This window comes from Pundamilia nyererei, unplaced genomic scaffold, assembly GCF_000239375.1.
Source record: "Pundamilia nyererei isolate P.nyererei 1_Seehausen unplaced genomic scaffold, PunNye1.0 scaffold00122, whole genome shotgun sequence".
Classification (NCBI taxonomy): Eukaryota; Metazoa; Chordata; class Actinopteri; order Cichliformes; family Cichlidae; genus Pundamilia; species Pundamilia nyererei.
The window spans coordinates 1,206,322-1,223,834 of NW_005187523.1; the positions used below are offsets into that span (position 1 = coordinate 1,206,322).

Genomic DNA, 17,513 nt, shown 5'->3' on the forward strand with positions numbered 1-17,513 from the left:
TTGTTTTTATAGCTGGTTGTTGACTTGTTGCGTGCGTTCCTTCTGGCCGCGCGGCGGTGACAGGCTTGACAGCTTGGTGTCCTGCTCAGTCTTCGTTACCTGTCAGAATACCCCAGCGAGGGAATGCCCCGCTATGTTCGACTTAAGCCGTGGCTGGAACCTGTCCTTCGCTGGTTGCGGGTTCCTGGGCATTTACCATATCGGAGTAGCCAGCTGCCTGCTGGAGAAAGCTCCGTACCTTATCAAAGAGGCCACTAAGCTGTATGGGGCTTCGGCCGGTGCGCTGACCGCCTCGATGCTCGCCAGCAAGGCACCCATAGGTAAGATACAATGCTGGGGCTCGGTAGCCTGAATAATAATGTACACTAAAAATCATAGTCATGACCGAATATGATCTGATAGCCTGCTGGGGATATGTATAAATATGGGTTCAGCTTGTGTAGATAGCAGGCGTCTGTAGAGTTAGCAGGCGTAAAGAAAGTTGCACTTGACAAGAGCGATTTAGGTCGATTTCATAAACAACATAAAGTTAGTAGAAAGTTGTATACATTGTAAATATACTATGAAATATTTGTATATATGAAACGTTGTTTAAAACATAGGCTACTTATAGTTAAAACCATTTACATGTTAGCATGCAGATATATGAAATAAAGTAATAATAAACGTTTATATCTAAGGAACCTTTCAGATTTCTACAGTAGAAAACAGTAGAAACCCTAAAAAAGGGAGAGAAAACATCAAAACAAAACAATCACATGAAGCCCCCAAGATAAAAATAAATAAATATATAACCTTTTAGAGTGTAAAGCTATTAAACCGGATCATTGGGGCAGTTCCACATGTTCCACATTAAATGTACTGTAAATTCACTTGTAATAATAATGGACTGCATTTATATAGCGCTTTTCGAGACCCCCATAGCGCTTTACAATTCCACTATTCATTCACACACTGGTGGAGGCAGCTACAGTTGTAGCCACAGCTGCCCTGGGGCAGACTGACAGAGGCGAGGCTGCCATATCGCACCGTCGGCCCCTCTGGCCAACACCAGTAGGTGAAGTGTCTCGCCCAAGGACACAACGACCGAGACTGTCCGAGCCGGGGCTCGAACCGGCAACTTTCCGATTACAAGACGGACTCCCAACTCTTGAGCCACCATCGCCCCTTAAGCACAATTAAGAGTGTAATAGTCTAGTAGCTAATTTCTGTTCAAGGTTACATATTACTTGTCAGTAACTTGAGACCAGTAGTACTATAAACTTAAGACAGCAATTCATATATGTGCAAGGCTTATACAGAGCAGGCAGAGAATGTCTTTCATTGATATACATGTATATATATATGTATAGGTTGTGTTCAAATGGGACTGGCTCATACCACAACATGACTGTGCTTGAGTCAGAGGCACCCTTTCACTTTCTTTCTCATGATGAAGCAATCATTACAGACCGATCTCATCTGTAAACCTAGACTGACGCCCAGGTTATCATCGATAGCATCAGACAATACTGATACAGGTTTAATTAGTGTGTTTTCATTCCCAGCTAAATGCTGTGAAGATGTGATTGAGGTGGCTAAGGAGGCCAGAAAGAGAAACCTGGGCCCCCTGCATCCAACTTTCAACCTGATTAAGGTGTTAAGGTCTGGCCTGAATCGCAACCTGCCCTCTGACGCACACACCCTGGCCTCAAAGCAACTGTGCATCTCTCTGACCAGAGTGAGTGATGGGGAGAATGTGCTCGTGTCAGAGTTTGACTCCAAAGAGGAGCTCATTCAGGTGAGGACAAAGAGGTGGTGGGTATATTCCACATAACAGGGAATGGGTGTTCTGTAGTTTAACCTTGTGCTCTATCCACAGGCGCTCATCTGCAGCTGTTTCATCCCCATCTACTGTGGACTGATTCCTCCGTGCTTCAGAGGAGTGGTAGGTTTGCTTCTTTACATGTATGTATGCGTGTTTCTGCTTTGGGGAAGCAGACGCACACATGTGACTAAAGAAAACAGAAAAAGAAGAAGGAAGCTTGAGCAGTGAAGAAAAAATGTAGCAATAAGCAAAGTTGAAAAGCGCTGAGTGGATGCAAAAGAGTGTAAAAAATGTTATTGAGACGTGGCTCGTCTTGTATAATCACATTTGATTTTAGCTTCTTTTAAGCATTAAACATGAAGAAGGAAAAATACACATTTAATATACAGAGTAAAGACTGTGGGATGGCTTTGTGTAGTAGTCAATCTGAGCAGTGATAAAGAAGCTGCAGGTCCCAGCATATAGCTGTTTGCTTTACTGTGACTTATCAGCAGCTCTTGGACTTTGGCAGCAATCTCATTCAGTAATCAGCTCAACTCTCCTATTACCACAATTATAATTGAGACACTCATGACTGGATTTAGATCCAGTTATAGAATAATATAATAGCAAAATCACAAAAGTGGAGTTCATCATAGTCACAGCAGATAAAAATAATAAACCTGATAACAAATCAAGAAATGTAACATCTTCTAGAATTCAACCCCATTTCCTTGAAATTGCCTAACAAATACACAAACTGTGTTGACTGGATTATGCTAAAAATAATGGAGATATCTGGCAAATTACAGCTATGGTAACACTAATCACATAATTAATACGACCATATAGAGAAATGAATGTAGAAGCTGTTGGTTTGTTGACTTACGTTCTGAAGCCTCCGATTTAATAAATAGGTGATTAATATTTTCAAAAGAATGAAATGTATTCAGGAGTGATTTTCACTGACTTAGCCGAATGTGCTGACGCAACATGTATTGAGAAAAGTCAGTGCTTTATGAATGGCAGAGTTTAGAGTCAGACTCCTTTGGAGTCAGCGTCTAGTAACCTTGAATGATATCACACTTTCAGGGACTTACTTGGACTTTTCCCTTTCACTTGTCTGAGGAAGCACAGGCTTTGCTGGGACTTACAACGTACAGTGTGTTAATTTAGAGTGAGATATCTAAATGACTGTAAGTGTTACGTCCACAGTAAAATGCCTGTTCTGAACTTTTCAAATCTGCACCTACAAATGTCATTCAGAAGAGAAACTAAAACTACAAGTGAAACTAAAAAGAAACTTGACTGTTGTTATACTGAGTTATACTGAAGTTCAGTTGATATTGGTGTCGTAAAAATGACAGCAGGGCTGAGTTACTCCACATTTTTGTAGTTTAGTGATAATCAGATTCCCACTATCAGAGAATGTCAATTTTCAGTTACACTTACAGTTCATACATGTTTCATTTATTAAAAATGAAGAGAGTCCAACAACAAACACTGTTTGATCTTATAGAAATGCCATGTTTAGCAGACATGGTGGATTAATAATAACAAGAATGTACTTTGATTTACAAAAGGGAATGAAAGTCTTAAAGAAAACAGAAAAAACAAATAATATTGAAAATCCTCAAATAAATTGTGTCAGTTAAAATTTATTTAAATTCTCATTTACAATTGAAGCAGCTGACATGTCAGTGTGATAACAAAATCTAAAAGCTTTGTAATCAAAGATAAACACAGTGACAAAAATCAGGGTCCAACTTAAAAAAATAAAATTCAGTGTTGTAAATGAATATAGGCATTTATAATGTGTAAAATCAAATGCAGTTGGTACAGTCAAAGATTTGTAAACTCCATCCAAACAACAAAACAGGACACCTGGTTTCTTTTCACCCTGCGTAGACGTTGTTGTCTGAAACTTGGTGCTGAAGTTCAGTGTGAACACAGAAAAGGGAGTACAGCTCAGTAAGCTAGTGTGCGATTTCACTGAACTGTGTGTTCCACGGCTGGTTGTGTATGCACATGCAGACAGATGTCTAACATCAGGTGTAGTTTTCTAATAAAGTTCTTTTTTTTCACTTTGCCTGAAATGTTTGGGAACGTTGTTCTGCCACAGATCTGACTCCAGTCGGATGTCTCCAAATACTAAAGAAACAAATAAAAAGTGCTAAAACCTTTAAAACCTTTAGCTATTACTATTAAGGAAATTATAACAAAATTGTAACAAAATAGTAATTATAGCATATTTAAGTTAATTAAATACACTCGTGTAGCAAAGATTCATTTAAAAAGAACATCATGTTTTTACTCTGTGTGCACAGTCAACTGTTCCCTTACTGGCCTACTTTCCGTCACGCTTTTAAGCGCTTTAAATGAGAAAACCCTGCTTTCGTATCCCATTGGTTGAGAGAATGAAATGTAATCAGAATTTTTCATTACATAAAAACTGGGTAAAGTCTTTAAAGTGTGAAATGTGAAGCCTGGGTTTTAATATTGTAAGTGTCCTGTGTGATGGTAGGTGAGAGCAGCCACAGGAAAAATTAGATGGTGGATCAAAATGTGCATACCAAAAAAGTTTGTAGTTTGTGCATGGCCCAGGTATCAGGGTATAGCAGAAATGAATAGTTTCCTTGTGCTTCATTGTGGCCTGTTCTATAAATGACAACCGAGAGTGATGTGTTTATTCCAGGTATATTGGTAACTGTCTGTGTGTGTTCAGCGTTATGTAGACGGTGGGATCAGTGATAACCTGCCTCAGTCAGAGCTGAAGAACACCATCACCATATCTCCTTTCTCTGGCGAAAGTGACATCTGTCCACGGGATAAGTCCACCAGCTTTCATGAGCTGCGTTTCACTAACACCAGCATCCAGATGAACATGGGCAACATGTACCGCCTCAGCAGGGCTCTCTTTCCACCAGAACCCAAGGTAGGTACCTGTGCAGCATTAGCACACTGGAGGCGATGTACTCGTTGTGCATTGCACTGAAGCTGATGGTCAGTTTCTTGCAGACATTCCAGGCTTTGGTTGCGTAGGCCATGTAATGTATTTACTACCAGGCCATATGTCAATCAGCAGTATCTTGCACTCTCACTGATAGTCGCTTCTGTCACATGTTTTTAAGTAGAGAATAGAAGGAAGGAGACCCCTACTTAAGATTTTCATCTTTTAAAGTTGAAAATCTAAAATAACAAAACAGTAAATCAATCATTCTTTCACCTTTACAAGGATTAACAATAGTAGTAAAAGCATCTGTGCGTAGGCAAAGGGTCAATCCTTTGTCACCAGACAAGAATCTCAGAAGCGGCGGTCTTTGATGGAGTCGCCAAAGCCTGGAAAGCGTGTGTAAAGCAGCTCTGACACTGCCAGCAAACTAAGCACCACTCAAGTGCTGTTTGAGCATCTCCCAGCAGCAGGGTAAAACCTGCACCACACACCTCTGCCATGGCCTCAAACCAAACATAGCTGTGCAGTGTGATGGAAGAGACATTGGGAGCACTGGTGGTTGAGCCTCGGACCCAGTGTAAACCACTTTCTCTGTGTTTTCTAGTAGCCTAGAGCACAACACCTTCTTCCTGTATTTACCTTTGTTGCTCCCGCCCCAGAAGCATCTGGCCACTGAGCAGGCTGAAGTGTCGCGTTTTGGTTTGCTTGGAGTTCACTTGATTTTTCTGTGTGAAAACGAACCAAAGCACAGGAAAAAGCTACATGTTTACAAACCCGTCAGCTAATTCAGAGTAATTCAGAGTAAATGAACTATAACTATGTGAAAACATTGATACGCAGACACGAATCAATACTAAAATGACTCATTTGCGACAGTATCGTTACCAACAGCGCAGCCTTTGGCTCTTCCAGCTAACAGCTTCCCTGCAGGTAGGCATACTGGAGCTGCTCTGACTCAACCACTGGTTTCAAAAGTCCTGCTTTGAAGCACTGAGAATGAGCTTTGCTGCCATTTGTTGCAAAAAAAGCTGTGACGAGAAGGGGGTGGGGCTTACTCTGAGACCGCATGCTCATTGGCTGCTGACTAGTGTTAGCCCTTTGTTAACCAGTAAGTTTTTAACCAGCTGGCTTTGTGCAACAGATAAATTGAATCATATTTTCAAAATGTACTAAATATTTATATTCAGTATGACCAAAAATGTTTAGAGACGTGAACACAACCACAGCTGTCACCATATGGTGGCTTTTATATGGAACGCAGGTTTAAGACACCAAAATCTATGTCAGTGCTTTTAATGTGAACACCACTTTATGAGGAATTTCAGAATCAGAATACTTTAATAATCTCTAAGGAAATCATGTTTCAAGACGTGACCCCATGAAACATTAAAGTTAGCTGTTTAACACGCAAAAAACAGCAGAATTAGCTGCCTGTGAAGTTATGTTTAAGGTAACAGCTAGCAGCTATGGTTGATAGTAAACTGACAAAATTACTGTGGGAGCTAGGCAGCTAATTTGATTAGCTCTGCTGACGGTTAATAGACAGCGTTAATGTAACGCTGTTAAGCTTCAGATAAACAATGAGAAAAATCTACAACAACTAGACAGAAATAATGCAAGTCCACCTTATAACTCTATATCTGCAACAAAATATGGTGCAAAGTCATTAGAAGCTCAGCGCTACCTCAGACTACCTATTGTCGGATTTTGTGCTTTTTTGCATTACCTAAGAGAATCTTTAAATATTTGTCATATATCTCAAATGTAGTGACTCTCTGTGCTTGTATATTGTAACATTTACCTACTAACTGTTGTCACAGTGGCTGCTCTGCAGGAGAAGTCAAAGTGGTGTTGTACACTATCTTTCATTTTTATTACAGTAGTTGTTCTAAGTGCTTCAAGTGAACACTATGTGCAGTTGATTTTCCTGATGTCTGTGCCACAGAGGTCCTATGGTGCTGAATGCAACATTAACCTAAAACATCTGTTAAATGAATATCCCCTGAACAGAAATTCCCCCAAATTCTCAGATTTGGTTTTAGGCCTTTAAGTGCCTTTTTAATGTGATTGTTATTATTCAAACTGAAGCCAAGTTTCCTCTTGTTATTTCCTGCCACTGTGATGACTGTCAGTTAACCTCTAAGATAAGGTGACCTTTGACCTTGTTGCAGTACATCTATTTGCTGTATCATTGCTATATAGCCTCACCCCCTTCTCGTGTGTGTATGCATACCTTATCTGGGTCCTATGATTTTGTCAATGAGCTCACTTATCTGTGTCTGGGGGATGTGTGTGTTTTTTTCCTGGAATGACATCACTATATCACTTCACCTGAAAAACAAGTGCACACATTACATGCCTGAACAAAGTGAGTCCTTAATACAAACATACAGGCTTGGCAAATATGTGTCTCCTGTGGCCTGACCATCCCAGCCAATGAAATGAGCATCTCCTAACAATGTCACAGCTTGCTTGTATTGAAGCTATTACACAATAAAACAAACTGACAGTAGACCTAATGACACGACTCTGTACCTTTCACTTGCCAAAACACTTTAATAGCATAACAATGAAAGGCATGTATATTTAATTTTAACAATGCTAAACTGTATATTAGGAAGTATTTGACCTTTTTAGGGAGATTGTGTCAATATTACAGTATTACAATTCCAACAGCTTAAAAGTCAACGTCTTGGTGTGACCACCTTCATGACTCCTTCATTTTTGATAAGATCATCAACGCCAGTAGCTGAAATACAGCGTCAAACCATGACAGACCGTGTTTTACGGATTGCTGTATACACTCATATTTACATGTCTCCTGGCTTCCAACAATCCAAGACTCCTTTTCAGTTCACTTCATATGCAATTTATTTCTTTTCCCCATTTCCTTTCCTTGAAATGACTTTCACTGAGATAATTTCTGACGAGGCTTTGGTGAACAATAGATGGATCAACTGAAAGCCCACATGCAATTCTCAGGTCCTCTGGCAGGATTTGTTTACTTCTTAAGGTCATGACATTTAGGTACCAAGTGTCTGCTGCAGATAGGCCAGCCATTTCTTCTTGTGTCTTCCACTTTCCTCAAAGACACACTGCACACCATGCCATGATATGCCAAGTTTTCAGCTAATAGCTCTTTGGAATCACCTTTATTGGTACAAAAGTACTACTTGACACCTTTCAAGATGTTATCTATGACAGAGATTCTACGTTTTTTGCTAGTGTAAACATAAAACAGGTTCATCCCTTGAGTTAGGTGCTTATTTATCCTTGAATGACTCACAGCTCAGGTTCAAGTGGCTTAACAAACAAGAAAAAACACCTGTTCAGGTACTCAGGTACAAGGACTTGAGTGAAAGTGAGTGAAAAAGCAGCCAATGTCCAAAGAAAAACTTTTAAAGACCTTCAAAACCCCACAGAACTGTTGCTCAAGAGTGTTAAAAAATTCAAGTCTGACTCCTTGGAAGCAAAATATAAATAAATGAGGAGTTATACAGATTCAGACACAGTACTGTATGACAGTTATGGAAGATGCCAATAGAAAGCAATGAGTCACAGTTCCCATCAGAGGAAAGACATGCAGGGAATGAAATGAACTTGCTTGCTTAGTGGAATATCTTAATGGAGCAGCTTGTGGTATGGAGCTCAGGTCCAAGAAGACAAAGTTCATGACCAACAACACCCAGGCAAGTGAGACCAAATATTCAGGAGAAGGCTGGTAACCGTGAAGACTTCCAGCTACCTCGGTTCAGTCATATCAGGTGAAAAATTAAATCCTGAGATTTTGGCAAGTATACCAAAGACAACAACTGCAATAATAAGACGTGAGGCCAGCCAGAGAGAAACATCTGATTGCACTTACAGTGTCAATCTTCGCCTATGAAATGTACACACTCACAGCAGAACTTCAAACAATGATTAGATGCTGCAGGAAGATTTTAAATGCTTATATGAAGGCAGTGCCGCTTCTGGAATAATGTCCACAATGTTCACATGTGGATTTTTCTTTGCATGAACTTTGTGTAAGGACTACACTTCTCCTCCAGAGTCGACTCAGAGACATGGACGACCCATATCTGTTTTAAATGCAGTGCGACCTGAGAGCCCAAAGATCACGGGCAACCAATATTCAGTTCTGGCCTTGTCCCTCGCACACAGAGACTTCTCCAGGTTTTCTGAATCTTCTGATAACATTATGAGCTGTAAATAATGACATAGTCAGCCTTCAGAATTTCACCTTGAAGATCACTATTTTGAAATTGTCCCATGGACTAGTTCTTATTTGTAGAAACATTTTTGCACACTGGTAAACCTCTGCTCATCTTTGCGTTCTTAAACTCTGCTTCTCTAAGATCCCGTTTTTTATACCAAATCGCTTACTGACCTGTTGTCGATCAACCTAATTACTTCATTTTAGTACCACCTACTTTTCCACCCTTTGTTGAACCATCCTAGCTTTTTTATGCCTTCAAATCCATCCATCATCTTTTTCTTATCCTATTCATGGTCCCGGGGGGCTGGAGCATATCCTAGATGACATAAGAGAGAGGCAGACATTTCACACTTACATTCACACTTAGGGCCAATTTAGAATCACTAATTAACCTAACCCCACTAACTTCACGGAGATGGAGAAGCTAGAGAACTAGGAGAGAACCCATGCAGACATGGGGAGAACATGCAAATTGGTGGGGGGTGGATCTTGATATATCTATGATGATATTTTTTTATGAAGAAGTAAAATGTCTTATTGTAAATATTTAACTTTTTTCCATTTTGAATGAATTGCGGCTTTATTAGATATATTTTCTGCCTCCCGTCTACAGGTGCTGGCTGAGATGTGTCAGAGCGGTTATAAAGATGCTCTACGCTTTCTTGAAGAGAACAGTGAGTCCTCTATTCCTTGGTTGCTTTGGTCATTCTCTCACTTACACACTTTCATATCAGCCTCTAGTTTGACATTTGGACTGTGTTACCTATGTGGTGTTTTTTGGTTGCAGACCTGCTTGCACTGGAGTGTCCCACTGCTGGACCTTCCCTGCCAGAGAGCTCGATCAGCTGCTGCAACAATACTGAAACAACCAAGGAGTGGGTGCTCCGAAGGCTCCGACTACTTCGTAAACAGCACTGTGGGGTGGATGAACACATTAGTCTGCCTACTTCAATCAAGAAAGGTGAGGTATCATCCCAGAATAAGCACAGATTGCATCATTCTTCTTTAAAATGTTTAAAGAACTGCATCCTATTCTGTATGTGGCTGTCAGTGTTCTGTGAGGCCTGCCAAGAGAGATCCGGACTGTATGGCAGGGTATCTGGGATGCTGCCAGTAAGGGTGGCCTCCTACATGCTCATGCCATACACACTTCCTGTACAGTCAGCATACTCAGTGGCCCAGAGGTAAGACAGAGGTCGCATCAATAACGGTATATCACTTTTAACCAAATGAGCTTTGAACTTAAAATTAGCTGGTGTCAAATCCGTGACCATTACCACTTTGCTTTGGACCAGGTTTGTAGAGTGGATCCCAGAGGTGCCCGCTGATGTCCGTTGGCTGTTTGAGGTGGCAGGTGATGTTTACAGACAGGCCTGGAAAGGGGAACAAGCCAGCGCTATGAGGTGACAGAAAATATGGCAAACAGAGTCATTTTCAAACAAACGTTAGAGGTTTAGCGTCAGACGCTTTCAGACATGTCCTCTTTCTAATAATCTGAAAGCTGGAAAAATATCTGTCTTCATTTTTTTCTGTTTTCACTATTCTCATTGTGGAGTCCAGATCACCTCTCACTTCTATACATGAATCTTGTTTCCATTGCTTTTTGTACAGTGAGCCCTGCCTGAGGAAATGCCTGAGTGTTCCACCGCTATCTTCGGAGTGCGGGCCCAGTCAGAAAGATATCCCACCTGCTCTTTCCTCTGTCGAGCTCCACAGCAACTACTGGGAAATCCCCAAATCTGCCTTCTCCTCGTCTCATCAGAGCCATCCAGCCATCGATCCCTCCTCCCCACAGGATGTCTGCTTCTTTGTTGGCATCCAAGATGAACCATAGAGCGTTCACAACAGTCAGATGCTCCAGGACCTGAACTTTAACAGAAACACGGTCTAATGTCAGCTCTCTTGTTGAGACAAGGATGGATCGATGGATGGTAGAAATTTTAGCCAGTACTCACTGGTGTGTATCTGTTTTTACACTGACTCTGAACACTCCATCCAGTGCAAAGAGTATTGTACTTCTGTGATGTGTTTTATGACCTAAATCGGTGCGCAGCACAGTATGATATCTATCTACTTCCCTAAATATTTTTAGGTTTAAAATATGCATTCATAGGAACCATCCCAGTGCATTCAATGACAGCTTCTTTCTTTCCCTTCAAATATTGACTCTTTCTTCATTTCACCACGCTGATGGACTTGTACCGTTGAGTGATATGTCCAAGGTTTGTGGTCCCAATCACTAATTTAAAGTTTTTTTCAGTATATAATGATTTTAATTTTCTAAATAATTAATACTCCACAGAGTAAAACGGGTACCAAAGAAGGCGGGGCTACCGTGTGAAGGTGTCCTTTGGTTCTCAGTGCGATCAAATTCCAGAGTGACTGATTATATTCAGTATAATGTGAAACTAGGGAGTGAGACCTCAAAGTCATCAGGAGTCTTTTTTTAGGTCATAGCTGAAAGCTGTTTTACTAAAAAGAGACTTTTTGCAACTACAGGGGTCAGTCTGTGGTGGTCTTTAAGGAGAATGCAAGTTTAAGGCACTTCCTTATTGCCTTTTAAACCTGAAATCTATTTATTATATATAAAGGCTCTAATATTACAAATCTTGGTGCAACAATCCTTAGCATTAATCCAGGTGACCTTTCCAGGATTTTTGAGTAAAACCAAGTTGTTCACTTAATTGGAACTTTTAACTCTTCGTCATTGCAGCTGTCTTGTATTAGTAAATCTCTACTGCATAAGGAGAGGCTATTTCACATGACTGGGCAGAGTTATGTGTGATGATGGGTCTGGGGTAAAAAGCTGTTCCTGAGACTGGCTGCCTATTATTTGGCAACTCTTCTAAGCTGATGATGACCTGGATGTGATGAGTGTCTGAGAATGTTAGTGGTTCTGTTTTGGCAGCGGTGTCTGTAGATATGTTCAAGGGAGAGAAGAAGGCAGCCAAAGCTGTTTTGTGCAGTAGTAATGACCCATGCCCAAATTACTAGTCGGCCACTGAAACCTGATGAAAAATGTTTCTGCTAGAGAAAATGCACTGAAGCTGACATTTTCAGGTTAAAGGCTGGTTCTGGTCCTGGGCCAGCTAGGCAAAGGGGAATGCAATCAGTAGTACAAGTCACATCAGCCCATTGCTTCTGGCCAATAATGCAGTGCATAGGCTGAATGCTGATTGGCTGAAAGGAAGCGTAAACTGAAAAGGGAATGACCACAGCCTTAATCTGCAGTACAAAGAATTTCTTTGTGCACTATGAACTCTGTAATTCCAGCAAAAGGACCAACAGAACCACAAACAAGAGTGGCCCATGTTCCAGTTATTAAACAGTACATGTATGTTTTTAAACTATAGCAGCTCTGTAGCACCGACACAGTACCATGCTGGAGCCAATACGTTCCATTTTTATAGGACAAACGCACAGTTTTAGCATGGATGAAGACATGGTCCAGTACACCACAAAACTTTACAAACTTTTAACACTTTAGACATTGCACAGGCACAGTATTCAGACATGCCATTAAACTGTCTTCTGTAGGCGATAATAACTCTCCCGTAACATATAATTCAGTGTTAAATAAGTAACAGTCGGCTGCCTGAAGCCCGCCAAACAATAATGGCTTTTATATCTAAGTTGCAGCTCACTGTAAGTATAACTTTCAGGGTGACTGACTTGAAATGGAAAAGTAATGTTAAATATTGAGATGTATCTACCAAACAGCACAAGTCATGTTATTCACTTTCAAATCATTTTGAGCCATAAAGCCAGCGGCAGACCTTTGCTAATGGTTCCAACACTGAAGCTCAATAACCGCCATCAGATGTGGTTATTGCGCTTCTTCCTCTGTAAAGTGACCAAACTTTTGCACATGTCACAGTCACAATTTTTATTTGTTATATTATTAAAAGATAACAGTGCAATGACCTTTGAAGACAGGCTTGTTTTAATTCCCTTCTTTTAAGTATAAAATATCAACTCAATGTGCTATTTCCCAGAGATTTGCTGGTATTTACATGGTCAGACCTTGAAATATGTTTTGTTTCCCGCAAATGTAATTTGTGTTAAGGCACTGTGATATTTCAAGATTAAACAATTGATTCCATTGCTGTAAATGGTAAATGGACTGATTCTTATATGGCACTTTTCTACTCTCCTGGAGTACTCAAAGCACTTTAAACAACATAAAGCCACATGTGGTCTCAGCCACATTTGCACATGAGGCTGTGAAACACAAAGATTCATCCTGACACAAGAGAACTTCAGAAGTCATCCGCAACAACGGGAGAAAGTCCCAGAAGGATTACAATCTCAGGAGCAGTCCATAATTCAAGTGTGTATGGTAGAGCAGACACCTGCAAGTGTGACTAAAATATGATCACAAAACAACAAAAATATGCACGTTCTATATATAAAGTCAAACACGGAGAGTTCCTGCACAAGTGCAGTGATTTTGACTGGATGGCTGATATAGTTTTGAAACAAACCTCCTCATTGTTCATGCAGAGCATGAAAACACCTGCTCTCCCCTTTGTGACATGACATGCGCTAAAGCAAATCTGATTAATTTCTGACTCTAATGGAAACAATAAAAATTTTAATCTGTGCAGCCTTTTCCTTTACCATAAATGTATGTACACAGGAAACACACAGACCTCTTGCCTTGCAACTCCTCCCACGTGGCCCTACTAAGCCAATCAAATGCTTTATTTAGAGCACGTGTGAAAATGGAAAACTATTGTTGGACTGTAACTTCTTTGTTTTATTTGACAGCCAGTTGATTACCATGTGCAGACACGGATTCAATTCTTAGGCTACTATAAAATACATTGCATTGGATTCCTATCTGCATGTGAGTTAGTAGCCCCAATGAATAATTATAATTCAGTTTCATGCACTGCAGACAACCCCAGAGTGATGCATGAATTCATGCAAAATGATAGTATGTTTATTAACACGCAAACAACTAAAGATCTGACAGAAATGTTTACTTACATGTCAGCTGTTACACATACAGGAAGGAATAGTTTGTAATAAGGCAACTCCCTGGATATCTTGATGCATGCTCAATCATCCAGGTGAATCCAGAAAGGTTGATTCTGTTCATCTGGATGTTTTCAGTGGGAGAAACGTTTGGTCAATCATCCAAGTGTATACTTCAGTCAATGTTTTTCCCACTGAAAACACTACGTCCAGATGAACAGAATCAACCTTTTGGAACTCCCTGGATAAGTCCAGGAGTCCACCAAGTCTCAGTTCTCAGGACCACGCAGTCTCCACGAATTCTTGTCAGAAGATTTCACCCTTATATGATAAAAATGGAATGTAGAACCTCCACTATTCATTAAATCAAACTTCAGACTCCCAACCAGTTGATTCATTGAGTAATGATTCCACATTTTCCTCAAATTATATACCCCTTCCCATGTAAATCATTCATTTGTTTCCAGAGTCAGTATTGTATCACAGCTGATTTTCCCTGCTGTGTCAGTAGTTTTGTTAATGTTACTAAACATCCAGGAGGTATCCAGGGCTGTTTACAGGACTTTTGAAATGGAGTGGCATAAAGGGCCCAAGAACACTTTTGCAAAGTGTTAATTTAAGGTTTGGTGGTGATGGTGGGAGGGGTCAGTGGCACCCTAGTTCTCACTCCAGACACACCCCTGCTTCTCCCTGAGCACCACTCATGTAGATGAAAACTAGCTTGTAGCTTGGTGTTTCCTTAAAATCGCGATTCGCTGACTAAACACACATTTCGTATTTCCATCAATATGTGACTGTGTAATCTCAGAAAATACCCGTTTTGCTTGGCACGGCTCTAACGACCACGGGACGGGGGAGTTCGAGGATGAAGGGACGTGTTGCGCATGCGCCGTGATCAACATCAACATCACGGAGAGAAAGGTGATGGCGGATGATGGAAGGGAAGAGTCGCTGGGGACTGACGATGATTCAGACCAAACGGGAGCGGATGGCAGCTTGAACAACACTGTGAGACCGTAGCTTCTCTTTATCCCGGTTGACCTGCTCATTTGTTTCGTTTTTATTTGTCATTGCGCGTTATTTAACGCTACATGGCATTTAGCGTTGACCTAAAGCTCAGGGCAGAGGCTCCTTACATACAGTCTAGCACATGCAGGACCATACACGTCAGCATATCACTGGGCTCAGTAATGTTTTTGCGTTTAACTCATTTTGCGGATATTACCATGTTAATTTGGCTATAAAAGCGGATCGCGTGCGTCATATAAACAGCTGTTAGCGTAGGGAGGAGCATGGAGCTGATGGATGATCGAGCTGCGCATGTTTTAGAGACAGCTGAAGGAAAACACAAGGTTGGAGTTGTGCATGTTCCTGGGATGCAGCGCAGTCAGAGTAGTTGTTCACCCTACGAGTCAACAAACACGAATTACTATGTGAGAGTCACGGAGTCTGTTTAAAACGTTTTTGTCTTTCATTTAAGGAACTTAATGGAATCAATTTGTCTACCTGTGTCAGGGATACACTCCGTCATCCATCCATTTTCTTCATTAATTGTCCAATTCAGGGCTGGAGCATAACCCAGCTGGCATAGGTGGGGTGCACGTCATGCATATTCAGAACATGTGACAATATCTGTGTAAAAAATAAAACTCCAGCTCTCACTTCCTCTTTGCTTTTGGTTCCTGCTCCTACCAACTCTTCGTAATTAAATTTACACCAAAAGATTTTAGTGGTATCAACTCATTCATATTTGTCATTGTAAAGAACATCAAGTGTTGAAGGATAAAACACCATACCCGTCTGAGGCTTTGTTGTTTCGCTGACTAATGTTACCTCAGCTTTTCTCACTGACTTCTGTGTTTCTTGGTTTAAGTGTTAGGGCCAAATCATGTGTTCTTTTGTTGTGTCGACTCAGATGGTGGAAGAGGGCTCGACCCTCATGCGCAGGATGGAGATCTGCATAGCTGAGGCCGAGAAGAGGAGCGGCAAAAATGCAGTGAGCATGCAGGAGACGTTCACTGTGTACCTGATCGAAACAAGGTGAGCACAGCATGCTGTTAGCCTCTTTGGTATGAAAGGAAGTTCTGTGGGTTAAGCTGTGAGGTTTTCACACTGTATATATTTTATCTGTATTTCCTCTTGTGATGTTGCATGAATTGCATCTATTGGCTCAGCAAAAACAGAACAAAATTCTACTGTGGTCCATTCTTTAAAGGCCAATGGATGCAGTCGCTGAAGGCCATAACCCAGCCCCCGACTGCCTGTGGAGGAGGTACAGTGAGTTTGAACTGCTGCGGAACTACCTGATAGTTACCTATCCGTACATTGTGGTACCTCCTCTGCCTGAGAAGAGGGTGAGTCCAGTGTGACTTTGTTAAGTGTCTTTTAAGAAATATATCATCTAATATGACAACACAAGTGTAAGCACTTCCAGTTAACTCTGGCAATTGAAGGCCTAGTCAATATTGAGCTGAAAATCTTTGTCATTACTCATACAATGCATGACACATGATTAATACCATCATAACACTGACATATAATGATTTGTCATGTATTAATCTTTTTATTGCTGAATTTTAAAATGGGTCAAAATGCAACATTAAGTTGTAGAGTAATTTCTTTGTGAAGCATGTGATGTTTCCTCCAGACCGCCTTGGCCCTGCTCATTAATCACTAATGTCACTAATGACTAGCATCCACTTAATAGCACAACCCACACTCCAAAGCAGATTCCACAGTAGGACAGAAAAGCAAACAGTGACGTGGCATCAAAGAGGATTTTTCTAGCGATAACGTTAGCAGTCAAACAAGCTAAGAGTAGCTAGCTAACTGCTACTGAATTAGCAATGAAATTAGCACTAGCTGCATTAGTTAGATGTAGCTAGTGCTAATTTATTTAATGAAGCATGTCTCACCAGAATATTTCATTCTTGCTTGTTAATGTTAACTAATGCTAACGTGCTTGACTTGGATGGAATGGTAAATGCACTGATTCTTATACAGCCATTTTCTACTGTCCCAGAGTACTCAAAGCGCTGTATACAACATGCCACATTCACCCAGTCACACCCATTCTCACAAGCACTGACTCTAAACTGAGTGCGGTTTAACCACATTCACACTCTGATGGATGCATCAGAGAGCAACTTGGTTAGTATCTTGCCCAAGACTGGAGGAGCAGGGATTGAACCTTTGGATCAGTAGGTGACCTGCTCTACCGCCTGAGCTACAACTTGAATGGAGTGATCTTTTAGATAAGCAGGGTTTCTTTATATATGTAAGCAGAAGCCTAGTGTCAAAAACAAATGCGTGTGTGAATAGGTCGAGTGAAAATGGTTGGTCTTCATGTATACAGGCAGAGTTTGTGTGGCACAAGCTGTCTGCAGACAACATGGACCCTGACTTTGTGGAGCGACGCAGGGTTGGACTCGAGAACTTTCTTCTTCGTGTGGCTTCTCATCCAGTCCTCTGCAATGACAAGATCCTCTGCTACTTCCTCACTGAGGTACATGGTGCGGCAGTCTGGGCAAATTCAGCTGATCTTTTATAGATGAACTCCTGAAGTGTAACTAACCTGT

The 17,513-nt window shown here is 40.9% G+C and overlaps 2 protein-coding genes across 2 annotated transcripts in view; both read left to right on the plus strand.

Annotated features, from left to right (window-relative positions):
- pnpla3 (patatin-like phospholipase domain containing 3) lies at nt 1-13,074 on the plus strand. Its single transcript, XM_005742643.1, has 9 exons — nt 1-320; nt 1,548-1,780; nt 1,862-1,927; nt 4,512-4,721; nt 9,569-9,629; nt 9,743-9,916; nt 10,007-10,139; nt 10,251-10,358; nt 10,567-13,074. The coding sequence occupies exons 1-9, from the start codon at nt 134-136 to the stop codon at nt 10,787-10,789; spliced, it is 1,395 nt and encodes a 464-aa protein (XP_005742700.1). The 5' UTR covers nt 1-133; the 3' UTR covers nt 10,790-13,074.
- Nucleotides 13,075-14,643: 1,569 nt separating this feature from the next.
- The window catches only part of LOC102205924 (sorting nexin-4-like), an 8,575-nt gene continuing 5,705 nt past the window's right edge, over nt 14,644-17,513 (plus strand). The window contains exons 1-4 of the mRNA XM_005742678.1: nt 14,644-14,943; nt 15,851-15,975; nt 16,151-16,289; nt 17,291-17,440. Of these exons, the coding sequence (XP_005742735.1) occupies nt 14,860-14,943; nt 15,851-15,975; nt 16,151-16,289; nt 17,291-17,440 (498 nt within the window). The 5' untranslated portion in view covers nt 14,644-14,859. The remainder of the gene's footprint in view (nt 14,944-15,850; nt 15,976-16,150; nt 16,290-17,290; nt 17,441-17,513) is intronic.